At 44.8% G+C, this 26,209-nt stretch overlaps 1 protein-coding gene across 2 annotated transcripts in view; it reads left to right on the top strand.

Moving 5' to 3' along the window:
- Positions 1 to 26,209, top strand: part of TRABD2A (TraB domain containing 2A) — a 69,788-nt gene that overhangs the window by 22,144 nt on the left and 21,435 nt on the right. The window contains exons 3-4 of one of the 2 annotated variants that reach the window (XM_033173283.1): positions 21,712 to 21,858; positions 24,987 to 25,161. In XM_033173283.1, coding sequence (XP_033029174.1) covers positions 21,712 to 21,858; positions 24,987 to 25,161 — 322 coding nt within the window. The remainder of the gene's footprint in view (positions 1 to 21,711; positions 21,859 to 24,986; positions 25,162 to 26,209) is intronic. The other variant, XM_033173284.1, reaches the window with a different exon arrangement.

Genomic DNA, 26,209 nt, shown 5'->3' with positions numbered 1-26,209 from the left:
AACAACTGCTCGTCAAACTTGAGGTTCTTTTCCTGATCCCTTCTCTCTCTCTCTCTCTCTCTCTCCCCCACACCATCCTGACAAATAACGTTCACAGGGATTACTTACTGTGACATCTTCAGATCTTGTGATGGCTCAAAGGGCTTGGTGATACTCTGGAACTGGGATGTGGAGAGGTGGCTTGAACAATTTTTGTCCTAAAAGGCATGGAGGTAACTGACTGATCCTACATGCTAGAAAAGCCTCTCTATTTGCTCCAAATAATTGTTTCCAAATGGCTCATGGGCTAGTCGATTCAGAAGAAAAGGAATTGATATGTGAATGTACTTAAATTCTGCACAGTAGAAGAGCACGGGAACTTGGTAGAAATTTTCCAAACTAATGTGGTGGTCTCTTACGTTTTCATACCTAGAAGTTTCACCATTGATTATATTAGGACTTTCCCACATTACGTTCTCATTTGTTGTGAGAACCTCCAGAAGAGGTGTAGCTATGTTAATCTATTGCATCAAGAACAATCCAGTGTCACCATAAATCCGAACAAATTTATTATTGCGTAAGTTTTTGTGGGCCAGAGTCCACTTCATGAGATTGCAAATAACGTTTTGATGCCTCTGATGCAACCTACAAAAGCTTATGCTATAATGTATTTAGACTTTCAGCCTTTGTAACGGCAGTTCCAAAGTTTACAAAGCTGTGTGGTTTTCAAAGCTGACGTTTTCACCATGGTTAACCGCAGTTTAGGGTTCAGATGTAGTTCTAAATTGTCTAAAATGAAAGTGGAACCGTCCAGCCTTTTTGCTGCTTTGCTGGGAGAGGAGAGAAGGGAGAAAGCATGAAAGCACAAGGTTCACCATGGCTCATTCCTGTAACCCTAAACTATGGCTTAGTGTTACGTGCAAACTGGATCCATGGGGCATCAGTGTATTTTTTCATGATTTAGTCACTCTCCTGCTGTTATTTTGGCACTTGAGATCTTCTAGCAGGGCCCTCGTGTTGCTGTTGACTTTCTTTCTTTTTGTCTCGTTTGTACCATTCTTTCCTCTTCAGCGTCCAAATTACAGCCTTTGTGAGCTGGTTCAGATGCCAGGCTGAAACAGGGTTGTGGGTTGTAAAAGGGCGTTAGTCATAGGGAACACCTGTCTAGGATCAGTAAGGATACATTGGCTTTAAATTTCCTAAGTTTTAAACTTTCCTCATATCTGCAGCGTAGTTCTGAGACACTAATGAACAAATGCATAGAACCTTATCTGGTTTTGGTTTTTTTTTTTTATTCTATTTGAAGTCCGGAGTACAAAAGTTCTCCACAATATGAAGTTTACTTTATACTCTTCTCCATAATAGCTGAAAATTCCATTTTGTAAGCAGTAACAGGATAAAATAAAATGGAGAAAAACTGATCAATGGTATCAGGCAGTGGTAGGTTGTGAATATCCAATTAAGCACCCTTTACACATTACACCCTTCTTCTGGTTGTTGTTGTTGTTGTTTTGGATGTGTGGTGAAAGTTGGCTTGTCCATAATTATCTAGTTTGACCCTCAGAAACTTTGCAAATAAAACTATTGTTGTGAGGGTGTTGTTGTTTTTTTAATTGGTGCACTTTTCCTTGGCTAGTTATATTTTGAAAAACAGCTCTGAAAAAAAATGTTTAGTGCAGGTTGTAATGGTCACCAACTCCCCATCCGAAATGTCACTCTATGCTCTTTATGCTGCGAGCGCTGGAAGAGAGAGAGAATGCGTGCAAGCAACGTGGGTCTCCAATGCCATGGAAAAACTCCTTGACTAACTCCTTTCATGTCGTGAAATCATTGTGGGCTTGCATGTCTGACACCTCAGTATCAGTTTCAAGCCACACCGGGATCTCTGCTTTCAAGCCATGTCTCTGAGTGAGCTGTTGGAGGGCTTCCAACCAAGGCCTGTGGCATCCAAATGGCAGATGAAACAAATGGCTGAATGTCAAACCCTTGCTGATTTGTTTGAGATAATTCAAACAAGAGAACAGGTCCTTTCCTGGCTTCATTTCATGTTGATCTAGACTGCAATGTGTGCTTTTCAAATAATAAATGTGTAAAGAAGAAGAGGAGTTTGGATTTGATATCCCGCTTTATCACTACCCGAAGGAGTCTCAAAGCGGCCAACATTCTCCTTTCCCTTCCTCCCCCACATCCAGGGCCGTCTTAAGGGGATCGGCCACCCTGGTGCGACGATCCCTCGGCGCCCCCCGTGGGCCGCCTCTCTGCCCACCTCCCTCCCGCGCTGGCCGCCCCTCGGGAGGGGGGGTGGGCGAGCGGGGGATGAGGGGCATGGCGCTGCAAGCCGGCCCGCCGCCCTCTGGAACCCCAGCTGGAGCGCTGGGAAGGACGCACAAAGCCCCGCGCCGCTCCAGCGCCACGCCCCTCATCCCCCAGGGGCAGCCAGTGCGGGAGGGAGGTGGGCGAGTGGGGGATGAGGGGCGTGGCGCTGGAGCGGCGCGGGGCTTTGCTCGCGCTTCCCAGGGCTCCAGCTGGGGCTCCGGAGAGCAGCCGGCTTGCAGCTCGCCCGCCGGCGCGTGAGCGCCCGCCCGCCCATGGGGGCGGACGCGGGTTGGGGAGGGGGCGCCCGGTATGCCGACGGGCTTGATGAGACGGCCCTGCCCACAACAAACACTCTGTGAGGTGAGTGGGGCTGAGAGACTTCAAAGAAGTGTGACTAGCCCAAGGTCACCCAGTAGCTGCATGTGGAGGAGCGGAGACGCGAACCCGGTTCACCAGATTACGAGTCCACCGCTCTTAACCACTACACCACACTGGCTCTCAGTTGCAGAGGGACATGGGTGGCGCTGTGGGTTAAACCACAGAGCCTAGGGCTTGCCGGTCAGAAGGTCAGCGGTTCGAATCCCCGCGACAGGGTGAGCTCCCATTGCTCGGTCCCTGCTCCTGCCAACGGCGTTTCCATGCGCTGCTCTGGTTCTCAAGAAGCGGCTTAGTCATGCTGCCACATGACCCGGAAGCTGTACACCGGCTCCCTCGGCCAATAAAGCGAGATGAGCACCGCAACCCCCGTGACTGGACCTAATGGTTGGGTCCCTTTACCTTTACCTTTACCTTTAAAGCAGTTGCAAGGGAGGTGTCTAGAAATTTAAACCCAGGGTCTTTAGGTTCTGGTGTGTTAACTGCATGAGGGAATTGGGGGGGGGGGGAGATAAACTTCATAATTAATTTTCTGTTTCATTCAGTCCGTTAAAGAAAGAATCTGAAGCCCCTTGCTTGCCATCTTGTTCTAGTCATGACTGAACACAAAGGGGAGAGATACCTGACTGTGGGCCTAGAGTACCACCAATAATATTTAAAGCAAAACACTCCATTCTGCTGAGCCACGAAAGAGACACCGAATTTGCCTGCAAACACCACCTACCCAAAAAGTAAAAAAGTGTAGGATTCACCCAGAATTTGGAAAAAGGTGGAAATCTTTTTGAGTAGGATTTCCATGCCTACAGTGACACCTGCAGTATATTATGGAAGCACTGCCAATCTGTAACTATGATTTAAATTGTTTTTCCGTATAGCTGTACTCCAAGGAAGACTGCCTGGGAAACACGTGTTAGTCACCTCATGCTGGGTTGAACTAGTGCAGAATCCGTCCTGTACATAATGGCGATGGTGATATTTATGAAGTGCATTCCCAGAGTGCTTCACATAAAAATCCTGACAGCAACCTGTTAAGGTTCAGCGTTATAATTCCTATACGAGGAAACTACAGTGAAATGTTGCAGTACAAATTGCTCCTGTTCACTTGTAGAGTCGGCCATGCCCTTTCCCCCCAGGAAACTCAATTCTATTCCTCTTTTCTGCACAGTTTTCATTTTTCCTGCTCCAATAGTAAGGCACCATTCCCTGACCACTGAACATATTCACTTTGGGTCCTGCCCCCTCTTAAGGTTGTTTTTGTTTTACCAGAATACTCATGGGAATACCAGGGTTCTGCCATGCTTGCTGGTCCCTCCCTCTTGCCTACCATTTTGAATCCCTAATCATGGGCACTTCTATCAGAAATAGGAATTGATATTAGACGTTGAAAGAACAGTGGCGTAACTACACCTATGGCCTGTGGGAATGTTGAGGGTGGCAGGAGAGGATATATTGTTTATTAATATCTTTCCTAACTTGTGCTAGCAAGTTTCTTCACTTAGCAGAGTGCATTCCCTTGTTACGCAGCAGAAAGCTGGTTGCAAACTCTTGGAATAAGCATTTCAATCTGGCTTGTCCAGATTGAGATGAGATATGTCCTAATATTCCTGGTAAAACCCCTTTTGAATCCCTCCTAAAAGAATAAAGGCACCACAGTCTTACTCATAAGTAACAAAAAGTAGTTTTACTTACAATCAGGCAGAGCACAGGGTGATCCCTGAAGCTTAAGGCTTAAAGTTACAAACATGTACAAACAGGTTTACCCCATTTGGGAGATAACCTGGGGGACTGCTGTGGCAGCCAGCAGTCCAGTCCAGGTGATGCAGGAAGCAGAACAGAAAGCTCGAAAAGAGGAGAGGTGGCTGCATGACTTGGCCTTTTACCAGGTCTTGAAAGATCACACCCACCTACTAGTCACATGCAAGGAAGGATGCTCTAGGCCAGGAGGAACAGGAAGTTTCAACTGGCTGGACCAAACATTCCCTTGCATGTCCACTCTAGGAAAATAAGGAATGTAGTACTTGACTGCTCTCAGTGGATTACATTCCCACATGGTTATGGTGAAAGCTGAACTGGGATGTTCCCAGCTGACATTTATGCCCTGTCCAAGCAGGTGACTTGGTGTAAAAGGATGTCAGAGAATTCTGACAAAAACAAGAGCATAAATTGCCAGTGTCTGCTTATTCCTCCTGATAATAAAATTGTTCTTGTCTGCTGTTGTTGCTTTCAATCCATAAATGATATGTAATTGAAACTTGAAGGTGGAACCATTGTTTTGTTTGCGCTTTGGTGTTCAAATGTCTAACCTGTGCAACACGAACCTTAGAGCAGTGTCTTTTCCACACTTCTTCCCCTGTGCTTTTGCCACTCAACCCTTCTGTGCTCTGGAAGATCTCAGATGCACTCTTAGGACAGGTGGTGGAGCCAACCGGTCAGCGTTGCTTCCCTGTGCAAAACTAAATGGGTCAGTTGTAGAGAAGTGGTGGAAGTTAGCTAAGAGATATGATGTGACCCCCTCTCCTCAACCATTATGGCTACTTTAGAATGCAGAATCAACCAAGGCTCAGGAAAATTGTGTTGCATCGTCCTAATCCATTGGTGGTGAAGTTAACAACAGAAGGGCTGGACTAAAATATACAAACTCTGTTTGAACATTTTAGTGTCCTGTGTGTTAGATATTTACATGGAGTATCTGTCTACCTTTGTAAATGAGCTTCTGCTGACATTATATTTCATGTTTTTTTGTGGGGAGGGATAACGTTTTGGTGTGCCCTTACGAGGCTATCCAAATGGAGAAAAGTTTCATCAAAGCTGGTATTCTGTGGAGCTCTGTCTGAGGAGCAGAAACTGAGTGTTAAGTACTGTGTGGACACAGCAGACGACACAGTGATTTCCAAGCAGCTCTTGTTTATTCTCAGGCTGGAACAGAAGTGAGCTGAAGGCCTCAGCAGCCTGCTTATATAGAACTCAGCTACAAAGCAACAGTAACAACTTTCTGTAGTTACCCAATCCCTGAACGTCACTTTTCAATCCCTCATTTGCATGTGCGGACCTGAGTGAAAACTGCAGCAGAATGAACTATATATACACACACCCCTAGTGGCCTAGGGTGAGAACTTCAATACATAACACTGAGAGGAACCAAAGATCCTCATTTTGTCACAATTGTTTGTTACTTTTAGGGTGGTTGCATATGAACCGCCAAAAAGGAGGAAACCTGTCACCAAAATACGGGGCAGATTTGCATTTGTTCATTTACATGTCTCTTTATCTGTGCTCCTTCGGTGGGAAGCGCAGGATATAAATTTAATAAATGTCAAGATGGATATTTAGAAATAATTTAATTTAAATAAAAATGCAATATATTAATAGAGCCTGGATAGCTCAGTTGGTTAGAGTGTGGTGTTGATAATGCCAAGGTTGCAGGTTCGATCCCCATAAGGGACATCTGCATAGTCCTGCATTGCAGGGGGTTGGAATAGATGATGCTTTGGTCCCTTCCAACTCTACCATTCTTTGATTCTGTGATTTATTATAGTGGGGAGAGGGTGACCTGTGTGCCTACTCAGTCTGCTGTCCTGGGGCTGCTAGCTTTTGATGGGCAGCTTCAAGGCCTCAGCAATCTTTTCTTACGGTTCTGTCTCTCTAATCTGAACTTGGACCAGAGCCCTAAAAACAGATGACTGTCCGTAGTAAATTTGGGCACCTGGCCTCTCCAGTTATTATTTTTAATTCAGCTTAGTTATAAATTGATTATTTTAGCTTACTGTAAGCTTTCTAGGGCCAGTGGTTCTGATGCTGGCTGATATTCTTAACTCTGGAAAAGATATTAGGAAAGGGGAATCTCTGGCCTTTCAATTGTTGCTGGGCTACAACTCCCATCATCTCTAACCACTGGTCATGCTGGTTCTACTGTGCAAACACCCTCCCCAAGGTTGATGTGTTATCTTTGCTGATCCATAGATTCATAAATGGAAAAGTTGCATGGGTAGCTGCCATAGATACCGCCTTTTCACCTGTTTGTGTGCTCAAATGATAATTCCTCTTTCAAAAAGAAAACCACCCCATGAGTTCCAGTAATGTTGCTAAATATTGGAACTTCAGTGTCAACAAGCCTGACATTTCATTCCTTAAAAAAATATCATTTATTATTGAATGCTAAAGATATTATCTGAAGTTCTCAGGCAAATAGATACTTGTGAAAGGTTATTTGACAATTAGGAATAGTTCCTTGAACACTTAGCAGACCTGTTTTGAAATACAGTAATAACACAAATGCAATTGGTTCTCCTTGCTTATTTCTCCAGCACAAAAGAAGTTATCCTTGAAAATGGGCATTTGATTTTGATTGTTAGCAATCTGGGTGAGAGTCTCTTTTGCAATGTGCTGTTCAAAGTGGGCTTTGTGCTAATGTCCTTGAGCTACATCTTTACTTCATTTTAAAAGGGGGGGGGGTGCGATTAAGTCAAGTTCACTTTCCTTGCAATCGCTAATGCTGGATTTATTTGTAGTAATTGTAAGCAGAGCCTCTCCAGACTGAGAGGGCATTAAAGTGCCTGCAGGTGTCATGGGCAAAGGTGTTCTGACAGCTCCTTCACAATGCCTGCCATTTACCAGGCGCGGTAATGTTTTTAGTAGCTGCCTTGGACTCTACTCCTGTCATTCAAAATTGTCTCAAGGACACACACACACAACCCCACCTCTCAGTTTATGACCATAAAGACTGAAGACAGGAGCGGAGCAAGGGGGGGCGGGGGGCGGGCCACCCCAGGTACTGCCCATGTGCAGTCCACCCAAGATGGCGGGCACAAGTGGCTGGCACCCCTTCTGACCGTGCGGCGGCGCAGCAAGTTTTAAGGACAGGAGTAGAGTCCAAGGCATGTGCGGTGTGCCTGGGATGCTGCGTGTGCGCGAGCGCCATGACATCACGGCGCGTGCGCACTAGGGGGCAGCGCCGGCTTGCTACGCACCTGACTGAAGATTTGACATTTCTATTCCATGGGCGTGTGGGATGCGGGCCGCCCCGGGTGTCATCCCTGAGGTGGTGACAAAATGGCACACCACGGGGGGCGGCACTTACTGCGGGGCCTGACCTGCAGTGCGCCTGAGCCGTGTGCGTCTCCTGGGAGTGATGCGGTGGCTCAGCCCCCACGCTGCCTGAAACGGCAGCGTGGGGCTTGCGTCCGCCAGGCAGACTCCGTAGGCAGCTCGTCGCGCCGCCCCCCTGGGTGGCTCACCTGTGGTGGATCCCTGTGTGGGATCGCCCCGCCCCTGGGTGACTCTGGGTGCCGGAGCAGCTAGCTGCGCCCCTGTCCATGTGGTGTTGTGAAACCAGCAGTATCTATTTTATAGATCAGCAGCACCTCATAGCAAGGACAGTTTCCTAACAATTGCATGCCACAAAAGACATAGCCCTGCTTTCCCAAATGACCAATGTTGAGTTTTAAAAACTGTCGTGTCAGGATTTTCAATTTTTGAAATATGGTGACCCTAATTTAAATATATAGTGGTAGATTTGGAAAATAGTGACCCGAATGAACTTCACACAACACTAGTTTGAATGCAGTGGTCTCTTATCATCAATGTTTCCAGAATATCTGCGTAGCTTTGTATGGCCAAGGTCATATGTGGAAGCATTTGGACACACACACACACGTTCTTATATTTAGCAAATGGGAGCCTTTTATCTTGTGAACTATCACAAGAGCTCCTCAGACAGTATCGTAGAGTTGGAAGGAACCACAAGGGTGATCTAGTCCAGTGTTTTTCAACCTTTTTTGGGCAAAGGCACACTTGTTTCATGAAAAAAATCACGAGGCACACCACCATTAGAAAATGTTAAAAAAATTAACTCTGTGCCTATATTGACTATATATAAAGTAATTTTTCAATTTTTCCCACGGCACACCAGGCAACATCTCACGGCACACTAGTGTGCCACGGAACAGTGGTTGAAAAACACTGATCTAGTCCAAGCTTCCTCAACCTCGGCCCTCCAGATGTTTTGAGACTACAATTCCCATCATCCCTGACCACTGGTCCTGCTAGCTAGGAATCATGGGACTTGTAGGCCAGAAACATCCGGAGGGCCGAGGTTGAGGAAGCCTGATCTAGTCCAACCCCCTGCAGTGCAGGAATCTTTTGCCCAACGTGGAGCTTGAACCCACGACCCTGAGATTAAGAGTCTCGATGTTCTATTGACTCAGCTATCCTAGTATGTAGAAAGTGACTTTTTTGGGGAGGGGCATTCAGACTTGCCCCTGTAATACGAACAGTTGAGAACTAACTATCACTTACGTTGGCTAGGCAAGGAAAAAAGCAAAGGTGAAAAGAATATGTAGTAAAATTACATATTTCTAAATCAGCAGGACCAGATGACACCCCACAAGCCTTCTAAAGGATGTAGCACAGGACACAGCAGAGCCACTAGCCATCAGTTTTGAAACCTCACGGAGAACAGGTGAGACACCAAAGGACTGGAGAAAAAATGGATTTTTTAAAATACAGTATTTCCAAGACTGAAGATTAAGTTTTCAGACGTTTATTTGGTGAATTACTTAACGAAGTTTATATCCTGCTTGATTGTAGTAAAACCTCTAAGCAGTTTACAATAAATATTAAAATTATCCATAAAAACAGCTAAAGGCAATCACTAGTGAAAAGCTTAAAACGCCCCAGCGTCTACATGTCTGGATAGGCTTGCATTATTATTTTAAAAGCAGGCCCTGAAAATAATACACCAAAGGCCCCTTGTTGCCAATAGGCGAGGAGTTGCGAGATGTAGGTGCCCCCACACAAAAATATCAGTTTCTGACAGTCGCAGAACAAGTGTTCTGTGGCACCTGTAACAGTTCTGCAGATTGAAGCAGCTGAGTGATCTCATGTGGGTGGGGTAAGGCAACCCCCCCCCCCCAGTAACCACCCCCAGTCATTAAAGGCAATATACACCAATAGTAATGCTTTGGAGTTGGCCTAGTGACAGATTAGTGCAGATCTCTGAGCTGGGGTGTTACATTCTGATGGGGGCTTTCTCCTGCCAGCAACGTTAATAATAATCAAAATAAATTTTCTTTTATACCCCACCCTTCCCGGTTTAAAAACCGTGCTCAGGGCGGCTAACAGCAAATACAGTGGTACCCCTTGTTACGCACGTGATCCGTTCCAGATTGTGCTATGTAACACGGGCGTGCTTAACACAAACACCCCCCCCCCAGAAAAACCCCAGAAGTAGCGCGATTTGAGCGCTTCTGCGCATGCGCGAAGTGTGCAGAAGCGTTCTGCGCATCCGGGGGTCCCGGACATCCGCAACCTCGGGGTATACCTGTATAAAACATTGATTAAAATGTGACTTTAAAACAGCATAGAATACAACATAAAATGCAGCATCAATAATCAATTAAATTCAAAAATTCAGGGGTCATTTTTTTTTTGAGAAAAAAACCCCCAGTCAGTAGACATTGAATGATCACCAGGGCTAACTGGCCAAGTTGGTCCTACTAGGGCCAGCAAGGAGACCAGGGAAGCATTTAAATGTGGGGTCCCAGAAAGGGTTTCTTCATATAAGAGGAAAGGGAAAAGGAAAATCTGGTCCTCCCTCACAGTGTTGCTGTGTGACCTGGCAACCAGACCCTGTGTTGTGGGTGGGGATCATTTGGATAGCCACAACACCCTATTGGTAGGTCCCTCGATGCTGGGAGCAATCTGGCCAATGGGATGCCAGGAAAGGACATCGAGGCCCATGCATGTGCGCCTGAGCTTCCTCTTGGGGCTAGTGCATCGGAACACCCGCCCACCTCTCCCTATATTTAGGGCTTGCGCTTGACCTTGCTATGCCGTCGTGTGTCGCCTGTTGTTGGGGCAGGGGCACGGCAGGAATTTTCCCACTTGGCTGATTGGCTGTTGCCATTTGGGTTTCGCCTGCCACATAGCAAATCGTCACAACTTGTAAGGTTGCGGATAGGCTCTGGTTCAGGTAATAGGGGTGGCAGAAGGGCCTGGCCACTCCTATGCGAAGGGTATTCCGGTAAAGGAATCCAGGGACTCAATGGTTTGGTCAACCCTGAGTGGGGTTGTTCCTGTGCCCGAGTCCGGGGGACATCAGGGTGGCTGACTGGCGGGGTCCCGCTTTCCACTGTCCCTGGTGTTCACCCTTGGCTGAACTATGATAGAGCTCTGGGTCAGCGCTGCCTGCAAGGGTGGAGGGAGCTAGTCAAACCAGAGCCTATGCCAACCACTCACTTGATTGTAATCAATAAAGTTGTGGCCTAAATTCTGCCAAAAAACCAAACCAAATATCTGAGTCATGTGTGAATTTATTTCTAGGGAATGGTTTAAAATGTCTAAACACGCAATAGAGGATCAGGCTAATTTAAATTGAAGGCCAGGCGGAATAGCTCTGTCTTACAGGCCCTGCGGAAGGAGATCAAGTCCTGCAGGGCCCTAGTCTTGTGGAACAGAGCATTCCACCAGGTCGGAGCCGTCACTGAAAAAGCCTTGGCCCTGGTGGAGGATAGTCTTGCTTCCTCAGGGCCCAGGACCTTTAAGCTATTATTATTCATTCTGCACTAACTGCAATTTCTGGTCAAACTCGAGGAAAGCCCCACATAGAATACATGGCAGTAATCTAATCTTGAAAACCACTGGTGCCTGAACCAGTCAAGCTGGGGTCAAGCTCTTTGGGTCCAGGAATAGTTGAATCTGGTAAAAGGCAGTTCTACCCATGGAGGCTACCTAGGTTGGATCCAGAGCAACTTCAGGCTGTGTGCCGGCTCCTTTTGGAGAGAGAAACCCCATCCAAGACAGGCAACTGACTAATTTCACTCATCCACAGTGCTTCCGTCCTGCCAGGATTAAGACTCAGCTTATTTGCCCTCCTCCATCCCGCCACTGCCTCCAGGCACCAGCCCAGGTCCTAAACAGCACCTCCATGATTCAGATATTATAATGAAATAGAGTTGTGTGACATCAGCACACTGATGTGTATATAGTTGGTTTCCAAAACTCCTATCACACTCCAGTGTGACCAGGAAAGAAAACCCAAAGTGGGGCTGTGCAGGTGGCTCCCACTGTTTTCTTGTTTTTTGTTTTGTTTTTGAGACAAGATAAGCAGGATGCAATCTTTAGTGCATTTGAGAAAGGGCAAAGTGTGGCTCTCACACCAGATACTGCTGTTACTGACACAGGTTTAACATCCTTCCAGTGGTGTAGCGGTGGTTGTTGGCACCCGGGGTGTGTGTGCGGGGGGAGCCCGGCTGGCTGATGCAGCCATTGGAGGGCAGAGAGGAGCTCTGGACCCATCTATGATTCCCTTGAGTTGTACCTCTTGACTTTCCCTTGTATAAACAAAATGACTGCCATTGCCTCCTGGAGAGAATGTGTTGAACTTTGGGGACAGTGTTGGCAGTGGAGTAAACAACCAATTTGCCCGTTCACCCACTACATGCAAGGTGGGCTAACCTCTTCTTGGACGTCCCCATTTTAGGGCTAAAGGGTGAGGGTAAAATGAAATAAATACATACATAAATAGCAGGATAATAGCTCACCTATTACTTCTGTGCTTTAATGTGCATTGGAAATTGAATCATGCATTTTTTTTTAATTTGGGTGCAGAAAAATAAATATATCTCTGGAAAGCAATTTCTTAGTTCAAATTGAATGCAAGATAATCTTGCTCTTCTGCCAGTTTGGCTTAATGAGTAAAAATAGAACAAGAGGGCTTGAAATGTGATGGCTTGCTGCTTATTTTGTGCATGATGCTGTTATTGGCTTGCAAGATTTGGGGTGAACTTGCGTATTTGTATAACCTCCACAGAATTCTCAGAGAAAGTGGCTCTACATGTTTATGTAACAGTTTTATTTGGTTTGGCATACCTTGAGTGCCTTGGGCAGCAAATATGAAGAGAGTGATTGACAATATTCACCCTTAAGCAACTGTATATGTGCCCTTGGAGAGCTGGTCCAGTCAGGGCTCCCAAACCATGTATGTACAGTGAGAACATGTATATCTTAGAATCGTAGAATTGGAAGGGACCCTGAGGATCATCTAGTCCAACCCCCTGCAATGCAGCTGTCCCGTACGCGGATCAAACCTGCAACCTTGGCGTTATCAGCACCACACTCCAACCAACTGTGGAGCTATCACGATTGTTCATTCACATCTATGTAGTTACTGCGGGAAGCCCCGTTTTATTCACAGCAATCCTATATGCCATATAAAGTGAGGCGCTGCCCTTCATTCCGTTTTAGAGAGCCAAGCGCACAAAACCTTTCAGCAGGAGATTAAAATTTGATAAATATATTTGTGAATTGTGAATTCTGACATTGTAGACTGAAAATTCTGGTGTAGCATCCATATACAGTGGTACCTCTGGTTACATACTTAATTTGTTCCGGAGGTCTGTTCTTAACCTGAAACTGTTCTTAACCTGAAGCACCACTTTAGCTAATGGGGCCTCCCGCTGCCGCTGCGCCGCCAGAGCACAATTTCTGTTCTTATCCTGAAGCAAAGTTCTTAACCTGAAGCGTTATTTCTGGGTTAGTGGAGTCTGTAGCCTGAAGCGCATGTAACCTGAGGTACCACTGTATAGGCCTACCCATGGCGCATGAAGTTTTTTTTTTTTTTTTTAAGGGATCCGCTCTGAAATCTTTGGCCCTTTCCCCCCTGTATTTGTGCTCTGGGTGGGTCTTCGCAGGGTCTGAGGAAAGTTCAGGTTATAGGCTTTGAGCAGGGCTTCAAAAGCAGCTGAGAGGCAGGCGTAGCACATCTAAGGAAGTGCACAGCATCTAAGCAAAGAGTCCCGCTTTTCTTCTCAGTGCTTGGCACGAACCATTACCATGACAAAAGAGGATTATTGACTTTCATAGCCACCCTGCCTTTGATTCGAGGATCGCTTTGATTCAGGGCTAGCGGCCTTCGCTTGCAACATTCAGCGGCCCGGGTCTCCTGCATCAGGTGAAGAAAGGCGAGTGCAGAAACGGATCCATTGTGCCAGAGTACCCACAGCGTGAGTGGCTGGAGTGAGTATGGCAGGTCGAAACGATCCCTAGAGAGCCGAGGGGTCCTCCTGAGGAGAGGAAGACCTTCTCTCCCAGAACTATAATTCAGGGAGCTGAATTGCTTTCCAAAGGGAGGGTGGGGAAGAAACACTCACACACACACAGAGAGAGAGAGAGAGAGAGAGAAGATGAGGCAAATGGATCAGATGGAACAGATGTGGGAGCTTTTGTTGAAAGGCCTCAGAGGCTAGCGGGGTGGCGATAGGCTAATTTGAGGCGCATAATGCCGGGCCCCTTTCATATGCAGAGCAGTGCTTTGATCCGGCCTGGATGAAAGTGATGAAAAGTGGAGAGGATGGCTGGGGGTCTTTTGTCTTTGACAAAAAAGGCATCTGCCGGGCTCTAACCCTCTCATACCCCCACCCCCTTGGCCTAGCAGGCTGCTCCAACAATGCTGGCAAAAGGGACAAGTGTCTCCCCACCCCTGCCCTGACAGCTGAAGAAATCTCAAGCCAGGAGAATGAAGCCTGGAGCACGATGTTGACTACAAAGCTGAATCAATTTTTTCCACACTACCAAAAATTGGGGACAAGGAGGAGGGAGAGATTGTAGTGGAAACGGGGAGTTGGGTGTGGGTGGGTGTTTGTGGGGGAAGGTTTGAAATAAAGTTGTTACTTTTGTTCTCCCAGTGCATCCTTTCAGAAGCTGCTTTGATGTTGGCGTGAATGCATTTTAGTAGGGATGGTGCATCCTTGTTCGGGTTGTGGGTTGGGGTGCGGGGGGGGGGGTGAGAAATATTTTTGAAAAGGCAACAAACTTGGCTTGGCTTCCTGCAAGCCAGTCCCAGAAAGGTTTTGGAATAACAAATGCAGCACAATGTAAGGGAGCAAAGGGAGGGAGGGAAGGAATCTGTATTCTGTGCAGTTTATTCGGGGGATAACAATAACAACAGTTGTGTGGAGTTTTTGTTGTTGTTGGTTGTTGTTGTTGTTGTTGTTGTAAAAGTGCAGTATATATTTTGGTTAGTCAATTCACACTTTCCAACTGACTTCCTCTTCCTTGCCTAAGTTCCCTCCATTTTTCTGTTTGTGAGTAGCAGCGCTACCTATAGGCAGATCATCTATTGGGAATAAATTTCCCAATATCGAAAATCTGCTTTACTGTTGTAAAATTGCTTATGCAGGACACATGTCGATGGCCACTTTTCATCTGGGGCTATAACTAGTACAGCACACTGGATTCTTTGTAGGAGGCCCAACCATGAAATGGCATGCATGGCATATAATGTTTGTAAATTCTGTTGTATTTCCCGCCGTCCCGGGACATTATAACCAGTTTCACCCCAAGTACCTCTCCGAAAGACTTGAGACTTTCTGCTTACCCAAAATAGAGTATTATACAGCTGCAAGAATGCTTCTGTTAAAGGACCAAAGTTGTCACCTTGCTTTAAGGGTAGGTCAGCTGAATCAAATACCGACATTATAACGAAAAATGTGGATGGGGCAGGGAGACCAGGTTCTGTATCTTAGAGTATGAAATCGGTCTTTTTTTTTTTTTTAAACAGAATTTATTAGCATTTTCATAATATAACACAAACCCAACCCCACACCTACAAATACAAAACAAATACAAATACACATAATGTCAGGATTCTTCTTCTTATCTATATACCTTGCAAAAAAAAAATTCTAGTTCTGAATCTTGACTTTTGACTTCCCCCGCCTATACACCTTCGGTTTTAAATCAATATACTATTTCCTTAACAACTTTTCTCTGTAAAAAATTTAACTTTACTTAAAAGAAAAAACACAATTGTCTTAATCTTTGCATTATAACCTAGATCTTAACCAAGTATTCTTATAGCTAAACTTATTTCTTCTATCCTTTATCATGCTGCTTTTAACTTAAGATTCAATATCTCCTTACTTATTTAAAATAAACTTGTAATTAACAGACTTCACACTCCGATTTCGGATACCATGGCAGACCATTTGAATTATACATTTAATATTTCAACCCACTCCCCCTCTGTCCATTGTCTTTTTCTGTCTTTCACCAGAACCAAATCTCCAATTGTCTTCCTCTAAGTGTCCACAGGTCCAGGCTGCATCCACAACAAACCCCGCATCGAGCCTCAGGGTGTTCCTCCCCTCCATTCTGGGTTTCTCCGTTTCTTTTTCTTCTTCTTCTTCTTCTTCTTGTAGAAATCTTAATTCCTTGTCCCTTGCCCCCGAGCTGCCACCTCGGAGTCTGGATATTATAAATTTTCCCGTTCCAGGGCTGCCACCCCCAGAAACCGGCCCCCCTTCCTTTCGGAGTTGCCCAGCCATCTCAAACCATCCTTCAAGCGCCTCTCCCAGCTCTTTGCCAAAGTTTGTTTCCATTGTGTAGACCTTTTGAAAAGCCTCTTCTGTGGAAAGTAAGTTCTTTTCATTTATAATTCCACTCAAAATTTGTAGTTTTCGATTAAGCAGTTCCAGTTGCAAGACAGTAAGCATTTCCTCCTCCTCCAAACCAGAGCTCGATACCAGTGCAAACGCAAAGTCCAGCATTTTAGGAGGGAGGGTGAGTATCAAGTTTCAGTTCCTGTCTCTTCCTTTCTTTGTTTCAGTTTTTTCCCACGAAAGTCCAAGTCGTCGCCATTTCTCCGATGCCGGAGTATAAAGACCAAAACTTCAAATGGAGATATTTTTCCCCCAGTTAACCCCCGAAGGGAAATCTCAACAGTCTCAGTTTTCAAATTCCAAATACTTTCAATCGATTGTTGTAGCAGCAGTCACTTAAAGAGTTAATTCCTTTCATCTCCCGAAGGGAGGGAGGCGGGCTGCCTTTCTTCTTTCCCCCAGATCGTTCCAGGAATACAAAGAGTCAATCAATTACTCACCGCCTCTGGGTTCTTAACAGCTCATTAAGGACAGGTAGAACTTAGACGCTCATCACAGGCTTTGTCGCCGCATTTACATCCCGGTTGGGGCATGTCCCCTATAGCCCGGCTCCGTCGTCCCTTCACCCCCACTCCCCCTTTACAGGGGGAGCGGGGGAAGGGTTCGGAGCCACAACGGGCACAGCCGGGGAGCCCAGGGTGCGGGACGCTCTTCCCGCACCCCAACCGGAGCCCCGCTTTGCGGTAGCAGGGCTCCTAACCCCCGGGATGGACTGGGTGCTTCGCAGCCGAAGCAGCCCACGACCACCCGCAATGGCGTCAGCCGCCGGAAGTCTGAAATCGGTCTTTTGAACTATTTTCTAATTTGGCGGTGTAGGGCAGTTAAGTTCGAGGGTGGTTCATGAGGAATTTGGAGTAGAAAGGATATTATAAGGCTTATTGAGATTTTTTTTTAAAATGTATGATGGGGAAGTTGAGTGGCACGGTGCATTTTTCATCCACAGATTTTCTGGGCTGCTTTTGAGCAAAAACTTACTCCGTTTCCACTACATCTTTTTTTGGGGAAAATTGTTGTGTTAGGTCAAAGGGAACATCTAATATGTGCTCTTACCCATGAGTTGTGTGGCATGTTTGTAATTTTTGTTAAGTAGGCATTTTTGTGGCCAGTGTTTGCCATGCCCAGGCTCAGTGCGGACCTGCCGTGAGAGAAAGTTAAATATAGGGAGGGAGTGTAATGTAATGTTAAGTGAGGGACATTGGGGAAGTGTGGCTGTGGCTTCGTGTGGGACACAAAGGCACTTTGTGGTAAGGGAAGTAGGTGTGTGTGAGAGAGGCAAGTACAAACCAAGCCTAAGCCATGAAATGTTTACAATTCAGGTAGGCAAAGTGGTTTAGAAGATAGGTGTGGAAGGAGGCAAGGAGCTGAGGAAAACTATTTGGAGAGGTGTGGGGTGGAGAAAATAATATCTGAGGTGCACAGGTTGTATACATAAACCAGGAGTTAAAAATATAAATTATTTATTTTTTACATTTTATGGATTTAAATACATGTCAACACCCCTGATTCATATTGGGACTAAGGCGCTAGGACAGGAAGCTTAACAACTCAACCTCGTGTGCCATTTCCCTAAATAAATGCACCTCAGAGCTGCCAGTTGCCCATTGGGCAAAATGTAAGCTGTGTATATGGTACCTATATGGTGGCGCTGTGGTCTGAACCACTGAGCTTCTTGGGCTTGCCAAACGGAAGGTAGGCAGTTCGAATCCCTGCAACGGAGTGAGCTCCTGTTGCTCTGCCCCAGCTCCTGCCAACCTAGCAGTTTGAAAGCATGCCAGTGCAAGTAGATAAATAGGTACCACTGCGGCGGGAGGTAAACGAAGTTTCCATGCACTCTGGCACTCGTCACGGTGTCCTGTTGCACCAGAAACGGTTTAGTCATGCTGGCCACATGACTTGGGCAAGCTGTCTGTGGACAAACGCCGGCATCCTCGGCCTGAAAGCGAGATGAGCGCCGCAACCCCATAGTTGACTGGACTTAACCGTCCAGGGGTCTTTTACCTTTACCTTTTTACCTATACACAGAGGAAGAATTTTAACTGGGAAAACCACTTAGGAGGGGAGTTGATATCATTTATCCAATGCCATGCACTTGCTCCAGTTATGCACACGTGTCCATTGCACTTTTAAAACTTTATTTTATTGTATTGTATATTAAAAAAACTGCTGGAATTCTGATCTCAGATGTAGCAACACCAAGTCTGGTTTGATCCTGGAGCTGAAGTCGATGTGGTACATTAATCCAGTATATGTTCTTAAATTCTACATGCTAACTTATTTCATGCTGCATGTTTAGTCAAAATTAAAAGTTCTTTATTCAAACATTTTTGGGACAGCAGACTTGTGGATTTGCTCCACTCTGCCGGTAATTTCTAAAGAGTTAGTTAAATTCATTTTAAACAGAGCCAGCTACTTGCAAAGGTCAATCTTACATGGTTCACAAACTATGCGGAGCAGGATCATTTTCTTTTAGAATCCTGTTCTTTATGCTCAGGGTGGTGTATCCTGTGAAAGTAGGTCAGAGTGAAAGAATGTTTATTTTTGGGGGGGAGTGCAGCTGTGGAAGGGAATATTATACAGATGTGGCACGTGTTTTATGTGTGCATGTGGGGAGATGTGTGCTGTTTGTTGATTGGGGGAGGTTGCCACACCCACATTGGCCACACCCTCTTTTGCATTGGCCACGCCTTGGGTGTCATATGGCCTCTGGAGGATCAGCCGGAAGGGATTATGTCTCTTGGGTTCCTCATTCCTAACCTCATCCCATATCTATCTATCTATCTATCTATCTATCTATCTAACTGCTATAATTAAGTTGTTTAGAGGAAGAATACTGTAGCGGCCTTGATTGACTGACCTATGAACCAGGATAGTCCCAGTTCATATTTTTGCCTCACTAGGTAGCCTTAGGCAAGATGTTATTCCCCAGCCATCACCTGCAATATGAGGATAATGCTAATCTATTTAAGGGGTTGATATACTGGTAAAGCTTGTTAAGGTAATGTGTAAGAAATGCTTGGATTCTCAAAACACTATAGAAATGCTAAGTTGTTGCTTTCCTTATTGGAATTTTCTTTTTGAAGCTAATCATGAAAAAGGAAACATGAGGATTTCGACTTTTGACACTGCGTTAATTTTTGGGACCCACTTCTCGATTAAGTTTGCATTTTATCCGTTCCGCCTTCCCTTTCCATTGGTCAAAACCTTTTTGACAAAGGAAAAATACAACAACACCTTTTAGAATTCACAGGCTCTGGAATTTTCCCTTGTTATGAAAGCCTGTGACTGTAGGTCACTTAACTGTGTACCAAAGATAAACTCTTCACAAAGGGCACACTGTTTGACGCTGCACCTGGTATCGCAATCTCCCGACATGATAACGTTTGCTAGAACAAACTATACTGGGAAGCTTTTAGGTTTTGCTTCTGCATAAAGGCCTTCCATTTATAACAGCTCTTAGCTTTGTGTGATCCATCCGCCATAAAGGGACCACTGTTTACAGAATGTAAAAGAATATCAGTTCTTTAACTGCAACCTTATTCATTGCCTTGATAAGCCATATTGTACCCCCATGTAGGTGCTATTGGGTTGCAATGGCACATACAGTGAACTGTGGCTTCATCTGCATGGGATTTTGCTTCTATTCACAGTAGAATCCTATGTGTGGTTACTCAGGGTGATATTCAACTATGTTTTACTTAAGAGTAGACCCACTGTAATTAATGGGCATGGCTAATTTAGTTGCATTGATTTCAGTGGGTCTCCTCTGTTTATTCAATACAACCTTTGGACATAGATGTTGGTATGTTCAATGGAACTTGCTCCCGGAATTGCTGTTTTAGAAAGGATACCTAGTTTTGAGCAAGCCCCAGTGTGGAATGAGAACTGCACAATGCAACAGAAAAGTGGAGAGCCATGGAAGCCTATAGGTGTAAGAATTTTTTTTAACAAATTGATTAGTACCGGTAGATTTCCTGGTGCAGTCTGAACATTGTATTCATTGTAGGAAACTATTTGACGTATTAGTAACAGAAGAGTAAAAATCAATATGCTGATGTAATAATGTCCCTAGTGCAGCTGCTATCAAATTAAAACTGCTTGTTCAACTTCTCATGCATTAAACTTGTACTAATAATCAAACTTGAGCTAAACAGTTAATCTCCAAAACACCCCAACTCTCTCATTAATGTAATTTTTCATGTTAAGCAAAAAGGCAGGTTGCAATCATGAGCAGAGTAATGGTGAAAGGGGATGGTCTGCTTAAACCTCCCCCCTTTTTTTGGACATCTACATCCTTGTCTTGGTTTTGCTTACAAGTTGCCCTTAAATCCCTATTCCCCCTCCCTACACAGGAAGACATAGCGATCCCTACATACAGGTCCCAATATCTTTCCTTTGTTATCGTAAGAGAGGCAGCTGTGGAGGGAAGAGGAAACATTTTTAGTGAGGGGGGAGGAGAGAATTAAATATCCCTTATTCTTCTATAGGGCTCTGCTCTGTGAACTGCCCTGAGACCCCAGGGTATAGGGCAGTATATAAATTCTAATAATATTAATAATAATAATAATAATAATAATAATAATAATAATAATAATTACTCAAGATCATAGTCTTTCAAAGAAAGCAAAGAAAATAAAACAAAAAACTTTCAAAGAAAAATAAACCCCATGGGAAATCTCCCCACAACTGCAAGCAACACATAGTGTGGCCATAGGAGGTATACAGTGCACATTGTTGGAATGTTCGGGGAGGCAGGAGAGGATATATTGTTTATTAGTATCCTTCCTAACTTGCATTAGCAAGTTCCTTGACTTAGCAGAGTTTCCATTCCCCCTTTAATGCACAGCAGATAGCTGGTTGCAGGCTTGTGTAAGCCTCTCACTATCATACAATTCAGTATTGAATTGTATGTTCCTGGTAAATTCCCTTTTATCCCTCTTAAAAAGAATAAAGACATGACAATCTTATTTAAAGTCAATAAAAGAAGTTTACTTACATCAGTTCACAGTTGGATCCCTGAAGGCAGACTTCGTTACAAATATATACATGTGGATCTACCCCATATGTATGGGGGAATAATCCCAGTGACAGCAAGCTAGCAGTCACTGCAGTTCACACGACAAAAGGAAGATGGAAAAAGGGAGTGTGGCAGCATGCTTTTATTACCTGGACAGGTAAGGTCAAGCCCACCTCTAGTCACATGCAAAAGGAAGGATGTTCCAGCCCAGGAGGAAACAGGAACTTTTCAACTGGCTGGACGAAACATCCACTGTAGGAAAACAAGGAATGTTGTACTTGGAATGTCCCAGTGGATTACATCCCACACATATCTTCCTCCAAAAAGCTAATCAGTCTTGCAACATACCAGTAAATGGCTCGTGCATCATAATTGTTAGATCGTTAGGAGATTTATTGGTGTTAAGCCATAGTACTTCAAATGTTGATAAAAATGATCTTTCTGTGAATTGGAGGTTTGGGTGGTTAAAGATACACGCGCGGTTTAGCTAAGATTTTTTATCCTTTTAGATATAGATATATATATTTCTTAGCTAATGCATTTAAGGACTTATGGGGAACTCTGCCTTTTCCTCCTTTCCCCCTTGCCTAGGTGATCTTTGCTTTGAATCAGACTCTTTTGCAGCAAGAGAATCTGCGAGCAGGCAGCCTGCAGATCCCTTATACAACCGAGGACCTTATCAAGCATTACAACTGCGGGGACCTCAACTCCATCATCTTCAATCATGACACTTCTCAAGTGAGTCTCCACCCCCCCCCCTTCCCCTCATGCTTCACACAGAACTGTTGACCGGTCTCTCCTGTTAGCTAGCCTGTATTCCCAAGAAACAAGAGTATTTAAAAGGAATACTCTTTTTAAAAAAAAGTAGTGTGGATTTTTTGTCTGTTTGTATTGCAGTCCACAGTTCCCCTTCTACAAGTGTCTTTGCTGCTGTTTCATGATAGGTTGCCTCTGATTTGTTAAGCAGGCAAGATGGAGGGATGGCAATAATGACTGCACTGAATTTTTTTTGTTTATGTATGAAAATAAAATTGACACCTTTGGTCAGTTTGGTACTTGGGGTTAATACTGGCTCTTCTTTGACCCACCCGTATCAAAAAACCATTTGGAAGGGTAAGGTGAAGTTAGGGGGCGGATGTAAGTTCCAAAATGTTGTGTGTGTGTGTGTGCGCGCGCGCGCGAGTTAGCTTCCACATTCTTGCCAGCTGAAACCATTGCAAGAAGATGGAGACCAGTCCACTGTCATTCATGCTTTGGTCATGTCCGGATCATGAACTACTCTCACGTGCTCATTGTGGCGCTCCCTTTGAAAGTGGTCTAATAGATCCATCTATTACAAAAACTACTACTCATCAAACAGGCATGGCTCACTCAATATGAGCATTCCACGTGTTTTGATATTTGCACTAGTTATACCGGTATGATTCCAGGACCAATCCAAGGTGCTAATTTTGTCCCGTTGAAGCCCTCTGTGCCCTGAATATCCTGAGGAATGCCTTCCCCTCCCATATGCTCTCTGATTCCATGAGCCTCTGCTCCAAGTGCCATCTTTTTGAGAACTGGGAATGTTCAGAACCTTTTATTTGATTGTGGCTTGAGAGCAGTGGATGATCGTGGCTTGAGAGCAGTGGAATGCTTTCCTCCCAAGTGGTTCAGTTATGCGCCTCTTTACATCTCTCTTTGGACACATGTAAAAAGTCTGTCCCCTTGGCTTCCAAGAATGAAGTGGACTATGGTTTTTCTTTTTTTTTGACTGTCACTCTTTCTGGCTTTGTTTTTAATTTTTAATTTTATTTTGAAAGGCACAAATGCCCTATGCATAGTTGAGAGCCTTTGATTAGCTGATGATGATTCAACATGCCAGCTGGTGGCATGGTTAGATATCTTGGTGTTTGTCAGCAGTTTTGCCCCTGTGGGGCATTGTACAGGGGTAGATGGCAGGAGTTTAGCCCAGCTCAGGCCAAATGAATAAAAACCAGGGATACTAGCCACAGTATCCAAGGAAGCATTATTGGGCCAATAGACAAGACTGCATCAGCTGATACTACATGACCCCCTATTAAAAATAATAATCCCATTGCGCTTTTTTGCTAGTCTGAGCAACAAAGGGACTTAGTCTTGTCACCCGGAATTTCTCTTGTATCTTCTCTACCGCTCTTGATTACACAGGAGCCAGATTTGACAATGTAGCTTTCCTCCCAAGTTCTGTTATTTTTTTTTTAAATTTTAAAGTAATTTATTTAATTGCAAATGCCAACAGACTAGCAAATTTGAATCTGCCCAATTAATACCTTCCCAATTAATAAAATCCAAAGTTTTCTCTATGTATTTTGTTATGTTCTGCTTGCTTCTATGGAATTAGTCATAGCAGCCACAGTGTAATAAATATAATATTCGGAAATGAGCAATTGGATGCTGGCAAAGCGATGGATAGGTTAAAGGCAGTTTGATTTATGCCCTGACTGGCTGTCTCTGGTTGCTAATGGAAAGTCCCAATATGCTGATAAGCAATGCAGTATAGTTTAAACGCCTTCTCCCATGTGTCTTCGTATAGATCAGACACCTCAAAACTAAGGCCCGCGGGCTGGATGCGGCCCGCGAGAGCCACTTGTGCGGCCCCCACCAACCCCCGCCACCCGCTCTTACCGGTGTGCAGTCATAATTTCCGGCGCACTTTTGGGTCTGCGAAGGCCAGTGCGCACACACACAAGCTATTTCCGGTGCCGCACCGACCCAGAAGTGCGCCGGAAATTATGCTTGCGCATGCGCACAAGCTATTTCCGGTGCCACGCTGCACCAGAAAAAGCGAGTGCCCGCGCATATGGGCATGTCCGGCCCGCCGCGCCATCAGTGCCGGAAAAACCGGCCCAAGGCCGGGTAAGTTTGGGGACCCCTGGTATAGATAATGTCCAGTCTTGCGTTTTAGAGCCACCTAGCCCTGGGAAGAGCGGGCAACAGCAGGCAAATGCTGAATGTGGCTGGATCAAAGCACACAGCCAATGCAAGTCTTACTTCCTTCTGCATGAATTGCAAAGAGGGAGCTCTGCAGTGGCAGCAAACAGTGTGTAAACCTCATCTTTTAGGTCTGCTTCTTTCTTGTGCTAGAGCCTTGCATCCTGTGCACTTTCTTTCTTTAATGCTGTTATACCGTTTCATCCTGCCCGTCTTTGCTTAGGGAAAGTCCACCAGCCCTTACAAGGAGCAGACCTAGCAACCTATGGGAAAAAAATGCAAGGGTTGGTTGATTTGCCTGTTAGTTATTGGGTATGGGAGTACAGTGGTATATTGTTATATGTAGACTGCCTTGCAATACAGATGTTGGTTAGAAGCACTTACCATTGCAACCTTATAAGCTATAGAGCAGATGAGAGAGGACAACCCGTGCTATGTCTGTGGCTCACTCAGACAACTGGCAGTGTGCTAATACTAACCTCCCAAAACCCTACACAACCTATGCTGTATGTGCCACGTGGAATGTCTTATTCAGGGAGCTGCTGTTCTGTGTTTCTTCTTCTTCTTCTTCTTTTTGGAAGAAAGAGCTGTTAGAGCCTTATGTTTCTCGGCACCCTTTGCAATGGATCATGCTCTTCAGGGAAGTCTTGTCATGTTTAAGGGACTAGGTAGATGATTTTGACCCACATCCTTTCTATAATTATGTTCAGTGCCCACTGCAAGTGGTGACCAGTAAACCGGAACAGGTACAAGGAAAGGTTGAAGGTGATGACATTACGGTCATGTAATTTCTTTGCTTAAAAATAGCTGGAGAGGCACAGGTTAGCCCACAGCCTTCTGCTGGGCTCTACCATTCGAGTTTTATTCGTATTCCCTTTTCCCTTTTAATTCGTACTTCTTCCTTTTTCGCACAGGTCCCAAATTTCATCAATTCCACTCTGCCACCTCATGAACGCATCACGGCGCAGGAGATTGACAACTACTTCCGCCAGGAGCTAATCTACAAGCGGAATGAGAGGATGGGCAAGAGAGTGAAAGATCTACTGGAGGAGTATCCAGACAAAAGTTTCTTCTTCGCATTTGGAGCGGGTACGTTTTACTTGCTGTTGTTTTCAAATGGCAGTCACATTGGCCTGGCTTGTTCTTCTTGATCAGGCATAGGCAAACTCGGCCCTCCAGATGTTTTGAGACTACAATTCCCATCATCCCTGACCACTGGTCCTGTTAGCTAGGGATGATGGGAGTTGTAGTCCCAAAACATCTGGAGGGCCGAGTTTGCTTGCCTATGCCTGTTCTTGATGCTGCTCAGACACAATATTTTTGTAACACTATGTGCTGAACCGTTGGGACTTCCATTCAGAATGGCAGTCTTTTCTAGCCACTGGAGATGAGTTACATACCCCAAGTTTCAGCAAAAGCACATCCTTACCATCTAGACCTGTGGATTTGTCTAACCGTAATGGTGAAAGAAAGCAGGCATGGGGAAGTGGAATCATAGAATTGTAGAGTTGGAAGGGACCATGAGTGTCATCTAGGATATTGTGCCCAACATGAGGCTCAAACCTACAACCCTGAGATTAAGAGTCTTATGCTCTACCGACTGAGCTACTCTGAAGCACAAGGTGTTATTGTAAGACCGAGTGAATGGCAGTAGCGTTACTAAGTGTTAACAGTTTCAAGAAATGCTTTTAGATTGTGTTCTTAGAACAAGGTGTAACAAGAGCTGGAGCTAGGAGGGCAAGGCTGCAGTTGCTCAGTTGTTGCTCAGCAGCAAAGGAAATTCACACTATGTTTGGATGTACTTTTAAAACATTATATTTCTGTCTGGTTTTTTTTTTAAGGGGACACAGATGTATTGAAGTAAGTGCAAATAGAAAAATTTAGGAGGCAGGGGTAATCATAATCAGCACCTAAGCAATGAATAATACATCTGTGTCTGCTTTAAGAGTAAATTATTTCCCGCTGGTGTGACTCACCTTAAGAATCAAAAGTTATTGGATTGTTTATAGTTTTGGAGTTGTTCTATGTTATTTTAAACATCAAATTAACCAATTAGTTAATTAACCTTTGCAACCCCATTGTTATACATAATGGACATAATATGCCCCTTGCTCTTGTAACTGCAAATTATAAATAA

The sequence above is a fragment of the Lacerta agilis genome, chromosome 16 (genome assembly GCF_009819535.1).
Source record: "Lacerta agilis isolate rLacAgi1 chromosome 16, rLacAgi1.pri, whole genome shotgun sequence".
Lineage (NCBI taxonomy): Eukaryota > Metazoa > Chordata > Lepidosauria > Squamata > Lacertidae > Lacerta > Lacerta agilis.
Note: the sequence above shows the minus strand (reverse complement) of the source record. Positions and strands in the feature narration are given on the sequence as shown.